The sequence below is a fragment of the Clupea harengus genome, chromosome 7 (genome assembly GCF_900700415.2).
Source record: "Clupea harengus chromosome 7, Ch_v2.0.2, whole genome shotgun sequence".
In the NCBI taxonomy this organism is placed as follows: domain Eukaryota; kingdom Metazoa; phylum Chordata; class Actinopteri; order Clupeiformes; family Clupeidae; genus Clupea; species Clupea harengus.
The window spans coordinates 26,705,588-26,719,930 of NC_045158.1; the positions used below are offsets into that span (position 1 = coordinate 26,705,588).

Consider the following 14,343-nt stretch of genomic DNA (forward strand, 5'->3'; position numbering starts at 1 on the left):
GTTTTAAACGCGGTTCGTGATAAATCTACTAATCTACTGAATAGCCTATTGAAACTAAAGTCAACGCGTAGGCTTTCCTTTTGACAGTTTCTATGAAGTATGATTGGTGCCATATAACTTTTGTCAACAGTTCTATTAACTCAGTTGTAAGTTACTCTCGGGAGTCAATGTTACGGCTTTCAGTGTTCATAGGTCTCTCTGGTCCATCGATTGTCTTGAAGCTGGAAAAAAGATAGTGGGCATGGCGATGCTGCCCTCGTGTGGCTGAAGAGACCCTACTGCAACCATGCACGCAAGAGGTGTGCGTCTTCCTTTCAAAATGTCTGTAGTCATCCTGACCGTAGATACGTGCGCTACACATCCAATAAATATGACACCTTTTTGTGTGTTTGACTATTCATGGAATATTCATACAAGTTGAACTTTTTTCAGACCAAATACGTCTCTGTGTGTGTGTGAGGAGAGGGGATGCGTGTTGACCAAGTTTTTTTTATTTTACCCAATACATTGTTTTGTTGGTATGTTCTCTCTCTCTCTCTCTTTGTGTGTGTGTTTGTGTGTATCACATGGATTATAAATGACAAATAAAAAGTCCATACAATAAAGAAGTGTTAAGTAATTTCCTTCCACGGTGTGAAAACGTGTGCCATGATAATGGAGCGCGCTGCCGAGTGGTGTAGGATTAAAGATCCGACGCGATGACGCCCCGTTCGCCCTAATCATCTGTGAGTGTGAGGCAGGACAGTTCACTGTCGTTTCAGTGGAGGGTCGGATTGACAGGACCGAAAAGGACGCAGAGGCGCCGTCACAACGCAAGCATCATGCCAACCCTCGGGCTCAAGGCGGTTGTCTGCGAAAGTAAGAAACTGCCAATGACTTCTGAATTGAACTGTGTTGAAACTTTAGAGTAAACCGCTCAAAGGGAGCTCGACCTAGAAACAACCTGGTGCAGGAAAGAAGTCTCATCTGTAGCCTTTCCGTCCGTTAGGGTAGTCCACTGAAAGCTGTTCATCTTTTTCTCGTAATTCGTTTCTAGTACGCTGTAAAAAAGTAACAAACGTGGATAACAACTGGGATAAGTTTGTTCCCGTATTATTTTTATTATTATTATTATTATTATTATTTAGTCCTAAATGTAAAATGTAAAATATAATCATTACTGTTCATTCTTAACTGTGTTAAATCACACTCAGTGTTCGTTGCTAGGCTTTGTGTAGCCTATTCACTGGAGTCACGTATGTTGCGTGCAGAATAGCATGAGATCCTGTCTATAGACATTTACATGCGAATTCGTATTCATTCCTATTTAATTTGCTGTAATATGACTCTGACGAGACACTGAACAACATTTGTACATTTTTTGGGAGCTTCTGGTCGTTTTTGTCAAAGCGGCACAAAACAATATCGAGGACTCCTGTCCAGCATGGACTTATCCAGATTTATCACGTTATGATGGGAATATTTTTGAAAACAATATCGCAATATGCAACATTGATTTTAAGTAGTAAGCCTAAGCCTGGTATGTCTTTTTAAGTGACAAATTCAATCTGCATTGCTGCAGTGTATGTTTAACAATTGTATTGGATGGCTTTACATGTGAGTTTACCTAGGTCACCAATCTGCCAGCAACCAAGGGTATGCTACTGTAATGGTGGAATTGAGTACACCAGGAAGAGAAGCCCCAGAATGAATGCATATTCTGGTGTTTGTGATGAACATCTCTTGTTTTCCGTCTTGGTGCTGTAAATTGCATTGTAAATGGGCAATGATATAGATCCTGTGTCATGAACCTGCTGGAATGGACCTGTTGATGAATTATACTGGAGATTTGGTTCTACCGATTCTAATATGCAGCAGACTTTTCAAATTCAGTCTGACTGGAAGTGATCTACACCCAGCCCCAACCATTAAGATTTGGCAGGCTAGTCCTTTTCGTGATCCACGCCTGTGTTTTTAACTGCAGGGAGCCATCTTCCCATGTGTTTACTGTTGTCATGTTGCGCACTTGTTGGAAGATGTGATATCAGTGGAGTAATTAGATCAGCAATTCTCCTAATTTGTTCCTTAGAAAGATACTGTTGTAGTTAACATGACTCATTCTAATGTGATTTTATGATGTCAGTTTCCAGGGGTACGATATATATTTGTTGTGCATTTAACACATTGGGGGAGATCAGATTTGGGGATTTTAAGTCTAAGCAAATTTTATTAAGAATTGTCATGAGATGATACGTTTATGATGAGATGAATTCCAAGTGATCAGTCTACGTTCTTTTTTTCTGCATCATAAGGCTTCATAAGGCATCATAAGGCTTCATAAGGCATCATAAGGCATCTATATATCAAATACTATCTTAACATCTAATATGAGAACGTATTTTGTGTAGGAGTGGACATTATTAATTTTGGTTCACCTGAGACTTTAGTTCAGCACAGATCTAATGGAATCAGGATGTTGGTGTCCCACAACACACATTTTTTATCTCCATCATTTGTGTCCTCACGACCACATCCTCACTCTAGGTCACTGATCACCGATCAGCTCCCCCCGCCTGGTGGATGTTTACATGCGGGGGGCGAGGTCTCGAGACGCTCCTCAAAGCTGCTTTTTGTGTTTGTGTTGCTGTCTCTTACGTCATGTGCATGGGGGAACTTCCAGTTAATCCAGTCGACTAATTGGATAGACTCCACTAGTAGTGAAGGGATAGCCATCATTAGGACCTTACCTCCACTTCTTCTCTCATAGACAGCACTATAGCGTAGATCGGAGTTGTATGTAATCATGCGTTCTGCTTATGTGTTTTAAATCTTAGTGGACACCGTAGCAGAGCGTTATGCATTTATCAAGCCGCTTGTTTACGTGGCACTTCCGTTTGGAATGAGTTGGTGTGTTCAATCTCTCAGGTGAACATTCTTCAAACTTTGAATGAATCATACACATTTATATACATTTACAAATGACAGGGACTTATGTTCAGTGAAGAGCTGGCAAAGTCCTTGATGTATAACTGATTTCTGCAGCTCTTTGTGTAATGGCATTTTTAGGGTTGGAAACCAAAATGTCTGCGAGTGAGTGTGTGTGTGAGTGTGTGTGTGTGTGTGTGTGTGTGTGTGTTTTCCCCCTCCCGTGACGTCACGTCCGGTGGCACAGAAATAGCAGAACCTGTGGCGTAAGAGGATTGGCCTGAGATTAGGGCCCAGTGATTGCAGTGTCCCTCTTGCTGCACAGAGATAGGATATATATTTTTTAACTGTTTATTTAGAGCTAATCCTTAGCCCGAATGCTGTCACAGCGTCCCCAAGAGAGAGGCATCTGGTTGAGAAACAACACAAATGTGTAGCTTGTCTTAAAGATGTAGAGCATGTCAATATATCATTGGGTCAGAAATCTTTAACCACTGACATGGAATGGATATCAAATAAGTATTGAAAATAAACACCACTGCACAGAACGATGCATAGATATCACACCCTTCAGTTCTCCTGTATTCTCTAGTACTGAAACATCACTGTCCATTTTTGTTGTTTATTTTAAAACATTACCATTCAGCAATTCAATTTTGATTGAAGAGTACTAATGTTTTTGTCACCGCTTTCTGCCGTTGCTAACATTGGGGCTTTAAATTAAAAATGTGGATATGTCCTCAGTGCTGTGGCCCAAGGCTGATGTTTGATCTTGAAGCTAATCTTGAAGTCCTTATCTGCAACTGTACAGGTTAACACCAGAGTTGTGTGAATGTTTTGGCACTGATGACATGAGTCTTAAAGGTTTATCATAAACTGAGAGCAGAGAGCTGTCCAGCACCGTGGCAGACACCTCTGAAATATATTTAGAAAGTGTCAGATATGCCCTCTCACCCCCCGTTCACATAGTTCTCTGAGTACCCACCTCGTGGCCTACACATTACATCAGGCCTATTCACTCTCTCCACAGCCTACTGCCTGGCATGATCCATGACACATTTACATTTAGTCATTTAGCAGACGCTTTTATCCAAAGCGACTTACATATGTGCGACTTACAATGTATACACATTTTACATTTTTACTGATGGCACACTGCACATCAGGAGCAATTAGGGGTTCAGTGTCTTGCTCAAGGACGCTTCGACAGGGAATCGAACTAGCAACCTTCTGATTACTAAACGACTTCTCTACCACTGTACCACTGTCGCCCCCACATAATTAGTATAGCATACTTGCAACGGACCTCACAGTAGACCTTTGGCTCAAACCCATCCTTCAGTTCTTATGGAGCTCAGGACCGGTTCTGGAAAGCACCCTGTACAGTATGATATGGTGCAGGGTGTGCTGTATTGTGTTCTGATGACCGGGTTTGTTTCACCAACAGAGATTATGAACGATGTCATCAAGAAAGTCAGAGTGAAAGGAGAATGGAAGGTAAGGACTGCATGCTACGCTTTAGCACGGATGAATACATTATGGGATCATTAATGTATGTAAATATATACTGTATGTTGGGAGGAGATGACTTAGACTTGTCTCTCTCTCTCTCTCTCTCTCTCTCTCTCTCTCTCTCTCTCTCTCAGGCGTTGGTTGTGGACAGGCTCAGCATGAAGATGATCTCTTCGTGCTGCAAGATGACGGACATCATGTCTGAGGGCATCACAAGTGAGTCTGAAACCTACCAGTTACAGTAAACCAGTCAAATAACTAATACACTGAGTTACCTGAGGGCATCACAAGCAGGGTTGTGAGGATTACTTAAAAAAAATATTTTCCGATACAATTACTGATTACCTGTTTAAAAATTGTATTCAGTAACCTAATCCAAGTATCACAATATTAAAGTAATGTAACTTGATTACTTTCCGTTACTTTTGGACTTCCTGTAAAGCTCTTTTTATGTGCCACTGTATTGATTGGAATGTCAGGATATCCTTTTTGGGCCCAAATGCAGCATTTCATCGAGATATTTTACTAGTGAATCACACATCATTGCGACAACACAGAAGAAAGTAGGAACCATTGAAAATAAAAATAAACCGGTCATCCCCCACTTTTCTTACCCGTAGTTGAACACTCTCTCACTGTCAACAGTTTTTACAAACAAATACCTTGCATCATTTTACACTTTTTGCCCAATCCCCTTTGCAATATAGCTTGGGCCTGCTGGGCGGAAATGTGAACTAGTTCAGTTTGTTGCCCTGAAGGAAAATGGGCATGAGGGCCGTGTGGTTGTGGTTTGATGTGTGCCTATACAGCGGGTAAAATTAGTATTGAACACGTTACCATTTTTCTCAGTAAATATATTTCTGAAATCAGTTAAAGTAAACCAGACAAATAACTAAAAACACTGAGTAACCTGATTTGGCTTTCCTGTCTTTTCTTTCCACATCTTCTTTCTCCACTATCTTCATCCCATCTCTGCTCTTCTTTCTGCCCCCTCTGTCTCCTACTCCACTCCTCTGCCTGGTCTATCTGCCCTCATCTGCCCCCTACTCCACCCCTCTGCTCTTCTTTCTGCCCCATCTGCCCCCTACACTACTCCTCTCCCTGGTCCTCCTCTCACATGGCTGTTGCACTGCTCTCTCTCACCTTCTTTCTTCTCTCGTCTTTTCCTGTCCTCCGCTCTCCTCCCCTCCCCGCTCTTCTTTCCAGTCGTCGAGGACATCACTAAAAAACGTGAGCCCCTGCCCAGCATGGAAGCCATCTATCTCATCTCACCCAATGATGAAGTGAGTGCCCCAATTCACACTGTCCAGTTTAGCTCAACATTCCACCACCACCTAGTGTATTGCCCAGGCTAGCCAATTCACTAGCCAAGGTTCCACATTCCACCACCACCTAGTGTATTGCCCAGGCTAGCCAACTCACTAGCCAAGGTTCCACATTCCACCACCACCTAGTGTATTAACCAGGCTAGCCAACTCACTAGCCAAGCCAAGGTTCCACATTCCACCACCATCTAGTGTATTAACCAGGCTAGCTAACTCACTAGCCAAGGTTCCACATTCCACCACCACCTAGTGTATTGCCCAGGCTAGCCAACTCACTAGCCAAGCCAAGGTTCCACATTCCACCACCACCTAGTGTATTAACCAGGCTAGCCAACTCACTAGCCAAGGTTCCACATTCCACCACCACCTAGTGTATTGCCCAGGCTAGCCAACTCACTAGCCAAGCCAAGGTTCCACATTCCACCACCACCTAGTGTATTAACCAGGCTAGCCAACTCACTAGCCAAGGTTCCACATTCCACCACCACCTAGTGTATTGCCCAGGCTAGCCAACTCACTAGCCAAGCCAAGGTTCCACATTCCACCACCTAGTGTATTAACCAGGCTAGCCAACTCACTAGCCAAGGTTCCACATTCCACCACCACCTAATGTATTGCCCAGGCTAGCCAACTCACTAGCCAAGCCAAGGTTCCACATTCCACCACCACCTAGTGTATTAACCAGGCTAGCCAACTCACTAGCCAAGGTTCCACATTCCACCACCACCTAGTGTATTGCCCAGGCTAGCCAACTCACTAGCCAAGGTTCCACATTCCACCACCACCTAGTGTATTAACCAGGCTAGCCAACTCACTAGCCAAGGTTCCACATTCCACCACCACCTAGTGTATTAACCAGGCTAGCCAACTCACTAGCCAAGCCAAGGTTCCACATTCCACCACCACCTAGTGTATTGCCCAGGCTAGCCAACTCACTAGCCAAGCCAAGGTTCCACATTCCACCACCACCTAGTGTATTAACCAGGCTAGCCAACTCACTAGCCAAGGTTCCACATTCCACCACCACCTAGTGTATTGCCCAGGCTAGCCAACTCACTAGCCAAGGTTCCACATTCCACCACCACCTAGTGTATTGCCCAGGCTAGCCAACTCACTAGCCAAGGTTCCACATTCCACCACCTAGTGTATTAACCAGGCTAGCCAATTCACTAGCCAAGGTTCCACATTCCACCACCACCTAGTGTATTGCCCAGGCTAGCCAACTCACTAGCCAAGCCAAGGTTCCACATTCCACCACCTAGTGTATTAACCAGGCTAGCCAACTCACTAGCCAAGCCAAGGTTCCACATTCCACCACCTAGTGTATTAACCAGGCTAGCCAACTCACTAGCCAAGCCAAGGTTCCACATTCCACCACCTAGTGTATTAACCAGGCTAGCCAACTCACTAGCCAAGGTTCCACATTCCACCACCACCTAGTGTATTAACCAGGCTAGCCAACTCACTAGCCAAGGTTCCGCATTAGACTTCTAAGACTTAGACTTTGATCTTCAGCCAGTTAGATGACCCACTATGCTCTTCTATGTTACCCTACACAGCCAGAGTACATGTCTTCACATAGATTTGTACTGCAGTCCGCTGCGTAGACATTTGTATACATTCTTAAAGAACTGACGTCGTTGTTTTTATTCGATTGCAGTCTGTAGAAGGCCTCATCAGTGACTTCCGGGACCCCCGCAACACCATGTACAGGGGGGCTCACGTCTTCTTCACAGATAGTGAGTAACAAGTGTATCCCATGATGATTTTTGGCTCCCCCAGGTTTGAACTCTCTGTAATGTCATTGCACCTGATGTCTGCACACGCCTGTGTTGTGCCTGACTCTGTTGACCACTGCTGCGGCCTCTTTGTTTTCCTCAGCTATCCCAGACTCCCTGTTCAACCTGCTGACCAAATCCCGGGCCTCCAAAGTCATGAAAACCTTGACTGAGATTCACATAGCCTTTCTACCCTACGAATCACAGGTAAAAATAGGTTGGAGTTAGTTGAAGTTGTGGTGCAGTTGTGACCGGCTATACATTCCATTGGGTTTTGGTTGGTTGCTACGTTTGTAGTTTTCGACTTCGCTGTGACTGGCTGTGACTGGATTTTTTTTTTAAATGTAGCTGTTGTCACGATTGTAGCTGTGATTATGTTGTTGTTGTTGTTGTTGGTTTTAAATGGGATTTTTTTTGTAGTTGTGATTGAGATTGGGGCTTGGTTTTGATGGTTTCACAGTTTTGTTGTTGTGGCGATTCCAGGTTTTGTTTTTGGCTGTGGTTGTAGTGGTGGCTGTAGTGGTGGCTGTAGTGGTGGTTGTGGTGGTTGTAGTGGTGGCTGTAGTGGTGGTTGTAGTGGTGGCTGTAGTGGTGGTTGTAGTGGTGGCTGTAGTGGTGGCTGTAGTGGTGGTTGTAGTGGTGGCTGTAGTGGTGGTTGTAGTGGTGGTGGTGGCTGTAGTGGTGGTTGTAGTGGCTGTAGTGGTGGTTGTAGTGGTTGTAGTGGTTGTAGTGGTGGTTGTAGTGGTGGTTGGTGGTTGTAGTGGTGGCTGTAGTGGTGGCTGTAGTGGTGGTTGTAGTGGTGGTAGTGGTGGCTGTAGTGGTTGTAGTGGTGGTTGTGGTGGTGGTTGTGGTTGGGGTTGTGGCTGTAGTGGGGGTTGTAGTGGTGGTTGTAGTGGTGGTTGTAGTGGTAGTGGTAGGTGTAGTTAGTTGAAGTTGTGGTGCAGTTGTGACCGGCTATACATTCCATTGGGTTTTGGTTGGTTGCTACGTTTGTAGTTTTCGACTTCGCTGTGACTGGCTGTGACTGGATTTTTTTTTTAAATGTAGCTGTTGTCACGATTGTAGCTGTGATTATGTTGTTGTTGTTGTTGGTTTTAAATGGGATTTTTTTTGTAGTTGTGATTGAGATTGGGGCTTGGTTTTGATGGTTTCACAGTTTTGTTGTTGTGGCGATTCCAGGTTTTGTTTGTGGCTGTGGTTGTAGTGGTGGCTGTAGTGGTGGCTGTAGTGGTGGTTGTGGTGGTTGTAGTGGTGGCTGTAGTGGTGGTTGTAGTGGTGGCTGTAGTGGTGGTTGTAGTGGTGGCTGTAGTGGTGGCTGTAGTGGTGGTTGTAGTGGTGGCTGTAGTGGTGGTTGTAGTGGTGGTGGTGGCTGTAGTGGTGGTTGTAGTGGCTGTAGTGGTGGTTGTAGTGGTTGTAGTGGTTGTAGTGGTGGTTGTAGTGGTGGTTGTAGTGGTGGTTGGTGGTTGTAGTGGTGGCTGTAGTGGTGGCTGTAGTGGTGGTTGTAGTGGTGGTAGTGGTGGCTGTAGTGGTTGTAGTGGTGGTTGTGGTGGTGGTTGTGGTTGGGGTTGTGGCTGTAGTGGGGGTTGTAGTGGTGGTTGTAGTGGTGGTTGTAGTGGTGATTGTAGTGGTGGCTGTAGTGGTTGTGGTTGTGGCTGTAGTGGTGGCTGTAGTGGTGGTTGTGGGGGCTGTAGTGGTGGTTGTAGTGGTGGTGGTGGTGGTTGTGGTGGTTGTAGTGGTGGTTGTAGTGGTTGTGGTTGTAGTGGTGGTTGTGGCTGTTGTGGTGGTTGTGGTTGTAGTGGTGGTTGTGGCTGTTGTGGTGGTTGTGGGGGTTGTAGTTTTGGTTGTGGTTGTAGTGGTTGTGGTTGTAGTGGTGGTTGTAGTGGTGGTTGTAGTAGTAGTTGTAGTGGTGGTTGTAGTGGTGGTGGTTGTAGTGGTTGTAGTAGTGGTTGTAGTGGTGGTGGTGGTTGTAGTGGTTGTAGTGGTGGTGGTGGTTGTAGTGGTTGTAGTGGTGGTTGTTGTGGCTGTGGTTGTTGTGGTGGAGATGGGGATTCCTGGTTGGCAGAGCAGAGCAGAAGGCAGCCGTGACAGAAAAGCACCCGACCGGCCTGCAGCGTGGGGGAGGGGGCGTCTCACGATAGAATGTTCTGGAGAGGCTTTAGCAAAGGCATAGTTTTGCCTCCAATCCTCTGCTGTTGTCCTCTATAATTAATCCCTTGGAGAGGGTGAGGCCAGAGATGCAGCATTACACTAGCTGGACTAACCCATCTCTAATCCTTTGTGCCATTGGCTGATAACGCATCCACATGCTACCCTGGGGACCAACGGGATGGCCTGAAGATTGTGTGATAGGAGTAACTCGCATGTACAGCAGAGGGATTGTTATCATCTGACATTCGACAGATGGGGCAGTGGGTAGAATCTGAAGAGTCGAGAGATAGATGAGCAGAGACACAAATGCGGAGAGAGAGAGAGAGAGAGAGAGAGAGAGAGAGAAGAGAGAGAGAGAGAGAGAGAGAGAGTGGAGAAGAGGCTGACCGACATAGTTTACAGGCCAAGATGAGGAGTGGAAAAGACAGAGCGAGGGAGTTACTTGACCTCTGTTCAGAGGGCCCAGATTGTCATCGTAGAATCCTATAAATGCCCCGCCAGGAGATGAATGTAAAGCTAAAGTGAACTAGCATTTAGACTACACATGGGACTAATAGTGGTGTTGCCAAAGAGGATTACTGTTGCATAATCTCTGTGGGTGACTGTCACAGTACTGCAGACTTAATTCACATTCATTCATTCATTCATTCATTCTCTCTTTCTCTCTCTCTCTCTCACACATACACACACACACACACACACACACACACACTAAGTGTATGTGTCTATGTGATTAAGAGGCCATCACGGTAGACCCCAAGTTTTGGCAAAAAAATGTATACAGAGCCCAAACCACAATAAAAAACTATATTATTCCTATCAATGGCTTTTTCAAAGGCAGACATGCTTAAGGTGTCAAAGTAGTAGAGACCCATTTCATGCTCTGTCATTGGTCAGCAGTAACCCTGAAGCCTGTAAGACATTTTGGACTTGGTCTTTGTGCAGGTGTACTCCTTGGACAAACCAGATTCCTTCCAAGACTTCTACAGCCCCTTCAAGGAGGACGTGAAGACCCCGATGATGGAGCGTCTGGCTGAGCAGCTGGCCACCCTGTGCTGTACGCTCAAGGAGTACCCTGCCGTGCGCTACAGAGTGTAAGGGACGCAAAGGGACGATGCTAAGCTAACTGCAGCTAACCCTCTCTACCTAACGTTTTCAGACTGATGGGCTGTCTCTTGTTGTCATAGGAACTGTGGACAGAGTTGCTAGTTCAGAAGAGATGCTTGCTGACCTCTCTAGTCCTACATGGGTTGTAGTTAATCATAGCTGGCCTTAAACAACACTGAACAAATTATCATGAGAAAGTAAAAAAGAAAACTTTTTTGAAATAAAATCGCGAGCAGTGCAATGCATTTTAGTTGGAATTCCAGGGGTCATTTTTTTACTCAGCCAAAGTTTCCAAGTTTGATTAGCATTAGCAAGAATGCCTTAGCACTGTGGGTTTTACAAGACTTCCTGAGCACTTACAATTATTAGTTACTTTCACCCCAAGTGGCCATGCGTTTAATATCATGTCTGCTGAAATGCCTTCCTCAGTGTCTTGTTTGCTTGCAGGGAACACAAAGACAACGCCATTCTGGCTCAGTTTCTGCAGGACAAGCTGGACGGGTACAAGGCAGACGACCCCACCATGGGAGAGGTGAGTGGATAAGATGTTGGGAGTTCAAAGGTTAACCGTGGGCGACGGAGCATACGCCTTTAAAGTCACTCTGGAATGATTGTTTATGTACTGTAAGCATGTATAGATACCTTTGAGAATAGTGGCATTACCTTAGTGTCAGTTAATGTCTCTCTCAAATTCAAATTCAAATTCAAAAGAAGCTTTATTGGCATGACCATAACGTTGTAGAGTATTGCCAAAGCATTTGGGTTGGATATATAAAAGTGATTATTATAAAAGTCTCTCTCTCTCTCTCTCTCTCTCTCTCTCTCTCTCTCTCTCTCTCTCTCTCTCTCTCTCTTTCTCTTTCTCTTTCTCTCGTCCTCATTCCCTGTGTGCATGTGTAGGGTCCAGATAAGGCCCGGTCTCAGCTGTTGATCCTGGACAGAGGCTTTGACCCCGTGACCCCTGTGCTGCACGAGCTCACCCTCCAGGCCATGAGCTATGACCTGCTGCCCATTGAAAATGACGTTTACCAGTAAGATCACATTTACTTCAATTACAGTGGCAGCTGCAACAGTTACCTTGCGCATTTGTATTTGTGTGTGTGTTTATTTATTGTAAATGTGTGTGTTTGTGTGTGTGTGTGTGTGTGTGTTTGTGTGGCAGGTTTGAGACCAGTGGAATGGGAGAGACTCGCATGAAAGATGTTCTTCTGGATGAGGATGATGACCTTTGGATGACCTTGCGTCACAAGCACATTGCAGAAGTATCCACGTAGGTCTTTGCCATGATTACTGTATACACCCAGCAGAAAGAACTTTCTTTTTCTGTGGATCAATAATGGGGTTCTATTTTTGCCGCCATGCCGAATCTCTTGAAATCTCTATTTTTCCTCTCTCTCCCCACACTCAGGGCAGTGACAAAATCTCTGAAGGACTTCACGTCAAGCAAAAAGATGAACACAGGAGAGAAGGTATGTCTTGTTTTCCTCAGCTATCCCAGCTACTGTTGTGTACAGTCTAGATGTGGAAAAAAACACAAAAGCCCTTAAGTCTTTTGCTAAATCGATTCATTATTTAAGCCAGCGTTTTTCCGACTCTTTCCTTTGTTGCGTGTATTGCAGACCTCACTAAAGGAGCTATCACAGATGTTGAAGAAGATGCCACAGTATCAGAAGGAGCTGGGCAAGGTACACTGTCAAATAACCCAATCACAGCCCTGTTTGTAAGGTACACTGTCAAATAGACCAATCACAGCCCTGTTTGTAAGGTACACTGTCAAATAACCCAATCACAGGCCTGTTTGTAAGGTACACTGTCAAATAACCCAATCACAGGCCTGTTTGTAAGGTACACTGTCAAATAACCCAATCACAGGCCTGTTTGTAAGGTACACTGTCAAATAACCCAATCACAGCCCTGTTTGTAAGGTACACTGTCAAATAACCCACTCACAGCCCTGTTTGTAAGGTACACTGTCAAATAACCCAAGAGGAGGAGTTAGATATCTTGACTCGGTGTTTACTTTCTGCACTCAGTACTCCACTCATCTGCACCTGGCTGAGGACTGCATGAATCAATATCAGGGCACCGTGGACAAGCTGTGTCGCGTGGAACAGGTACGGCTATAACTTATTACGTAGAAAAAGAAACCGCTATTGCCACCAATATGCCCGAGGTTGTGTGAAAGGCCAGATAAATATCTGAGTAGTCCTACACTGTTTGCTGTGTTCCTGTGATGCAAGCCATCAATTACTTGGAATGGAACTGAACTAAATGAATTAGAATTGAACTGAACTGAACTGGCAGCAAGACACATTCACTTTTAAGAAGCCAGACACTCTCATGAAATATAGGCCTTGCCTTCAATGGAACTTTTAAAAGTGACGAAAGGCTTTACATCTACATTTAAAGAGGACATATTATGCTAATTTCCAATGTTCATAGTTTTATTTCATCAACCATCAACCAAGGAAAAGAGCTGGCATTCCAACAGGATGCTTCAGGCAGCTGAGAAAAGTGGAATTTCTCTGGGAGAGAGTTCCTCCCTCCGGCGTGTACTTTGGGCTCTGTAACTTGACAGACTGTTTACATGCACAAAAAGCTACATGACACACTAAAGGAAATGGGGAAAAGCAGAGAAGCATAATAGGGATTTACATTGACACTCTTTGGGTGTAACCACTCCAGTCTCAGACTTAGCACTGTGCCGTGCAGCGTGTTCCTGTTCTAATTCAGTGACACAAGGTGTTAGCGCTCTTGACAGAACCGGGAAGCTAATGCTACTGTCTGGTTGGAACGCCACTGCAGGTATGAGGCTTCTGTTCTAATTCAGTGACACAAGGTGTTAGCGCTCTTGACAGAACAGGGAAGCTAATGCCACTGTCTGGTTGGAACGTCACTGCAGGTATGAGGCTTTGCTGGCGCTGAGAACAGCAGATACAGCCAGCAAGCACAGGAATGCCGTCAAAGAGCTGTCAAGAAAGACAATGCTCTGTTGTCATGGGTACCCATTGATTCTGTTATTCTCTGCCAATGAAGAGGTTTTAGGAGAAACCTACTTTTCAGACATTTCCAGAATTTGATCATGTTTTCTGTTGATACTTGTGTCTTGAAGACATTGATTATAATATGCTCTTTTCATCTTATTCAGAGAGGTCTGCCCTGATCCATAGTCCATTGAGATTTGTGTTTGAATATTTTTGAGTTACATAGAGCAAAATTAGCATATGATATGGAAGGATAAGAAGCACATTCACAGACCCCTGTTGGTAAACAAAATTCCCTGATCCAATTTGTTGTCCTGGTGCAATAGTGTTACTGAAAGCGTTGATAGAGGAACTACACCTTGGAGCAGGAGAAACTAATGTTCCCTGGTTCGAGAAAATGTTGACATTTATTTACCTAAAGGATATGAAATGTGTGCTTTATGCGTGTAGGCATAGTGTGAAATCTGTGTGCTTTATGCGTGTAGGCACAGTGTGAAATCTGTGTGCTTTATGTGTATAGGCATAGTGTGAAATCTGTGTGCTTTATGCGTGTAGGCATAGTGTGAAATCTGTGTGCTTTATGCG

The 14,343-nt window shown here is 44.7% G+C and overlaps 1 protein-coding gene across 2 annotated transcripts in view; it reads left to right on the top strand.

Annotated features, from left to right (window-relative positions):
* The first annotated feature begins 695 nt into the window (after positions 1-695).
* The window catches only part of stxbp1b (syntaxin binding protein 1b), a 20,262-nt gene continuing 6,614 nt past the window's right edge, over positions 696-14,343 (top strand). For both annotated transcript variants that reach the window (XM_031570974.2, XM_012817853.3), the window contains exons 1-13: positions 696-858; positions 4,352-4,401; positions 4,551-4,632; positions 5,623-5,699; positions 7,402-7,480; positions 7,623-7,726; positions 10,613-10,761; positions 11,222-11,306; positions 11,675-11,805; positions 11,937-12,044; positions 12,183-12,243; positions 12,394-12,459; positions 12,808-12,888. In XM_031570974.2, coding sequence (XP_031426834.1) covers positions 822-858; positions 4,352-4,401; positions 4,551-4,632; positions 5,623-5,699; positions 7,402-7,480; positions 7,623-7,726; positions 10,613-10,761; positions 11,222-11,306; positions 11,675-11,805; positions 11,937-12,044; positions 12,183-12,243; positions 12,394-12,459; positions 12,808-12,888 — 1,110 coding nt within the window. In that variant the 5' untranslated portion in view covers positions 696-821. The remainder of the gene's footprint in view (positions 859-4,351; positions 4,402-4,550; positions 4,633-5,622; positions 5,700-7,401; positions 7,481-7,622; positions 7,727-10,612; positions 10,762-11,221; positions 11,307-11,674; positions 11,806-11,936; positions 12,045-12,182; positions 12,244-12,393; positions 12,460-12,807; positions 12,889-14,343) is intronic.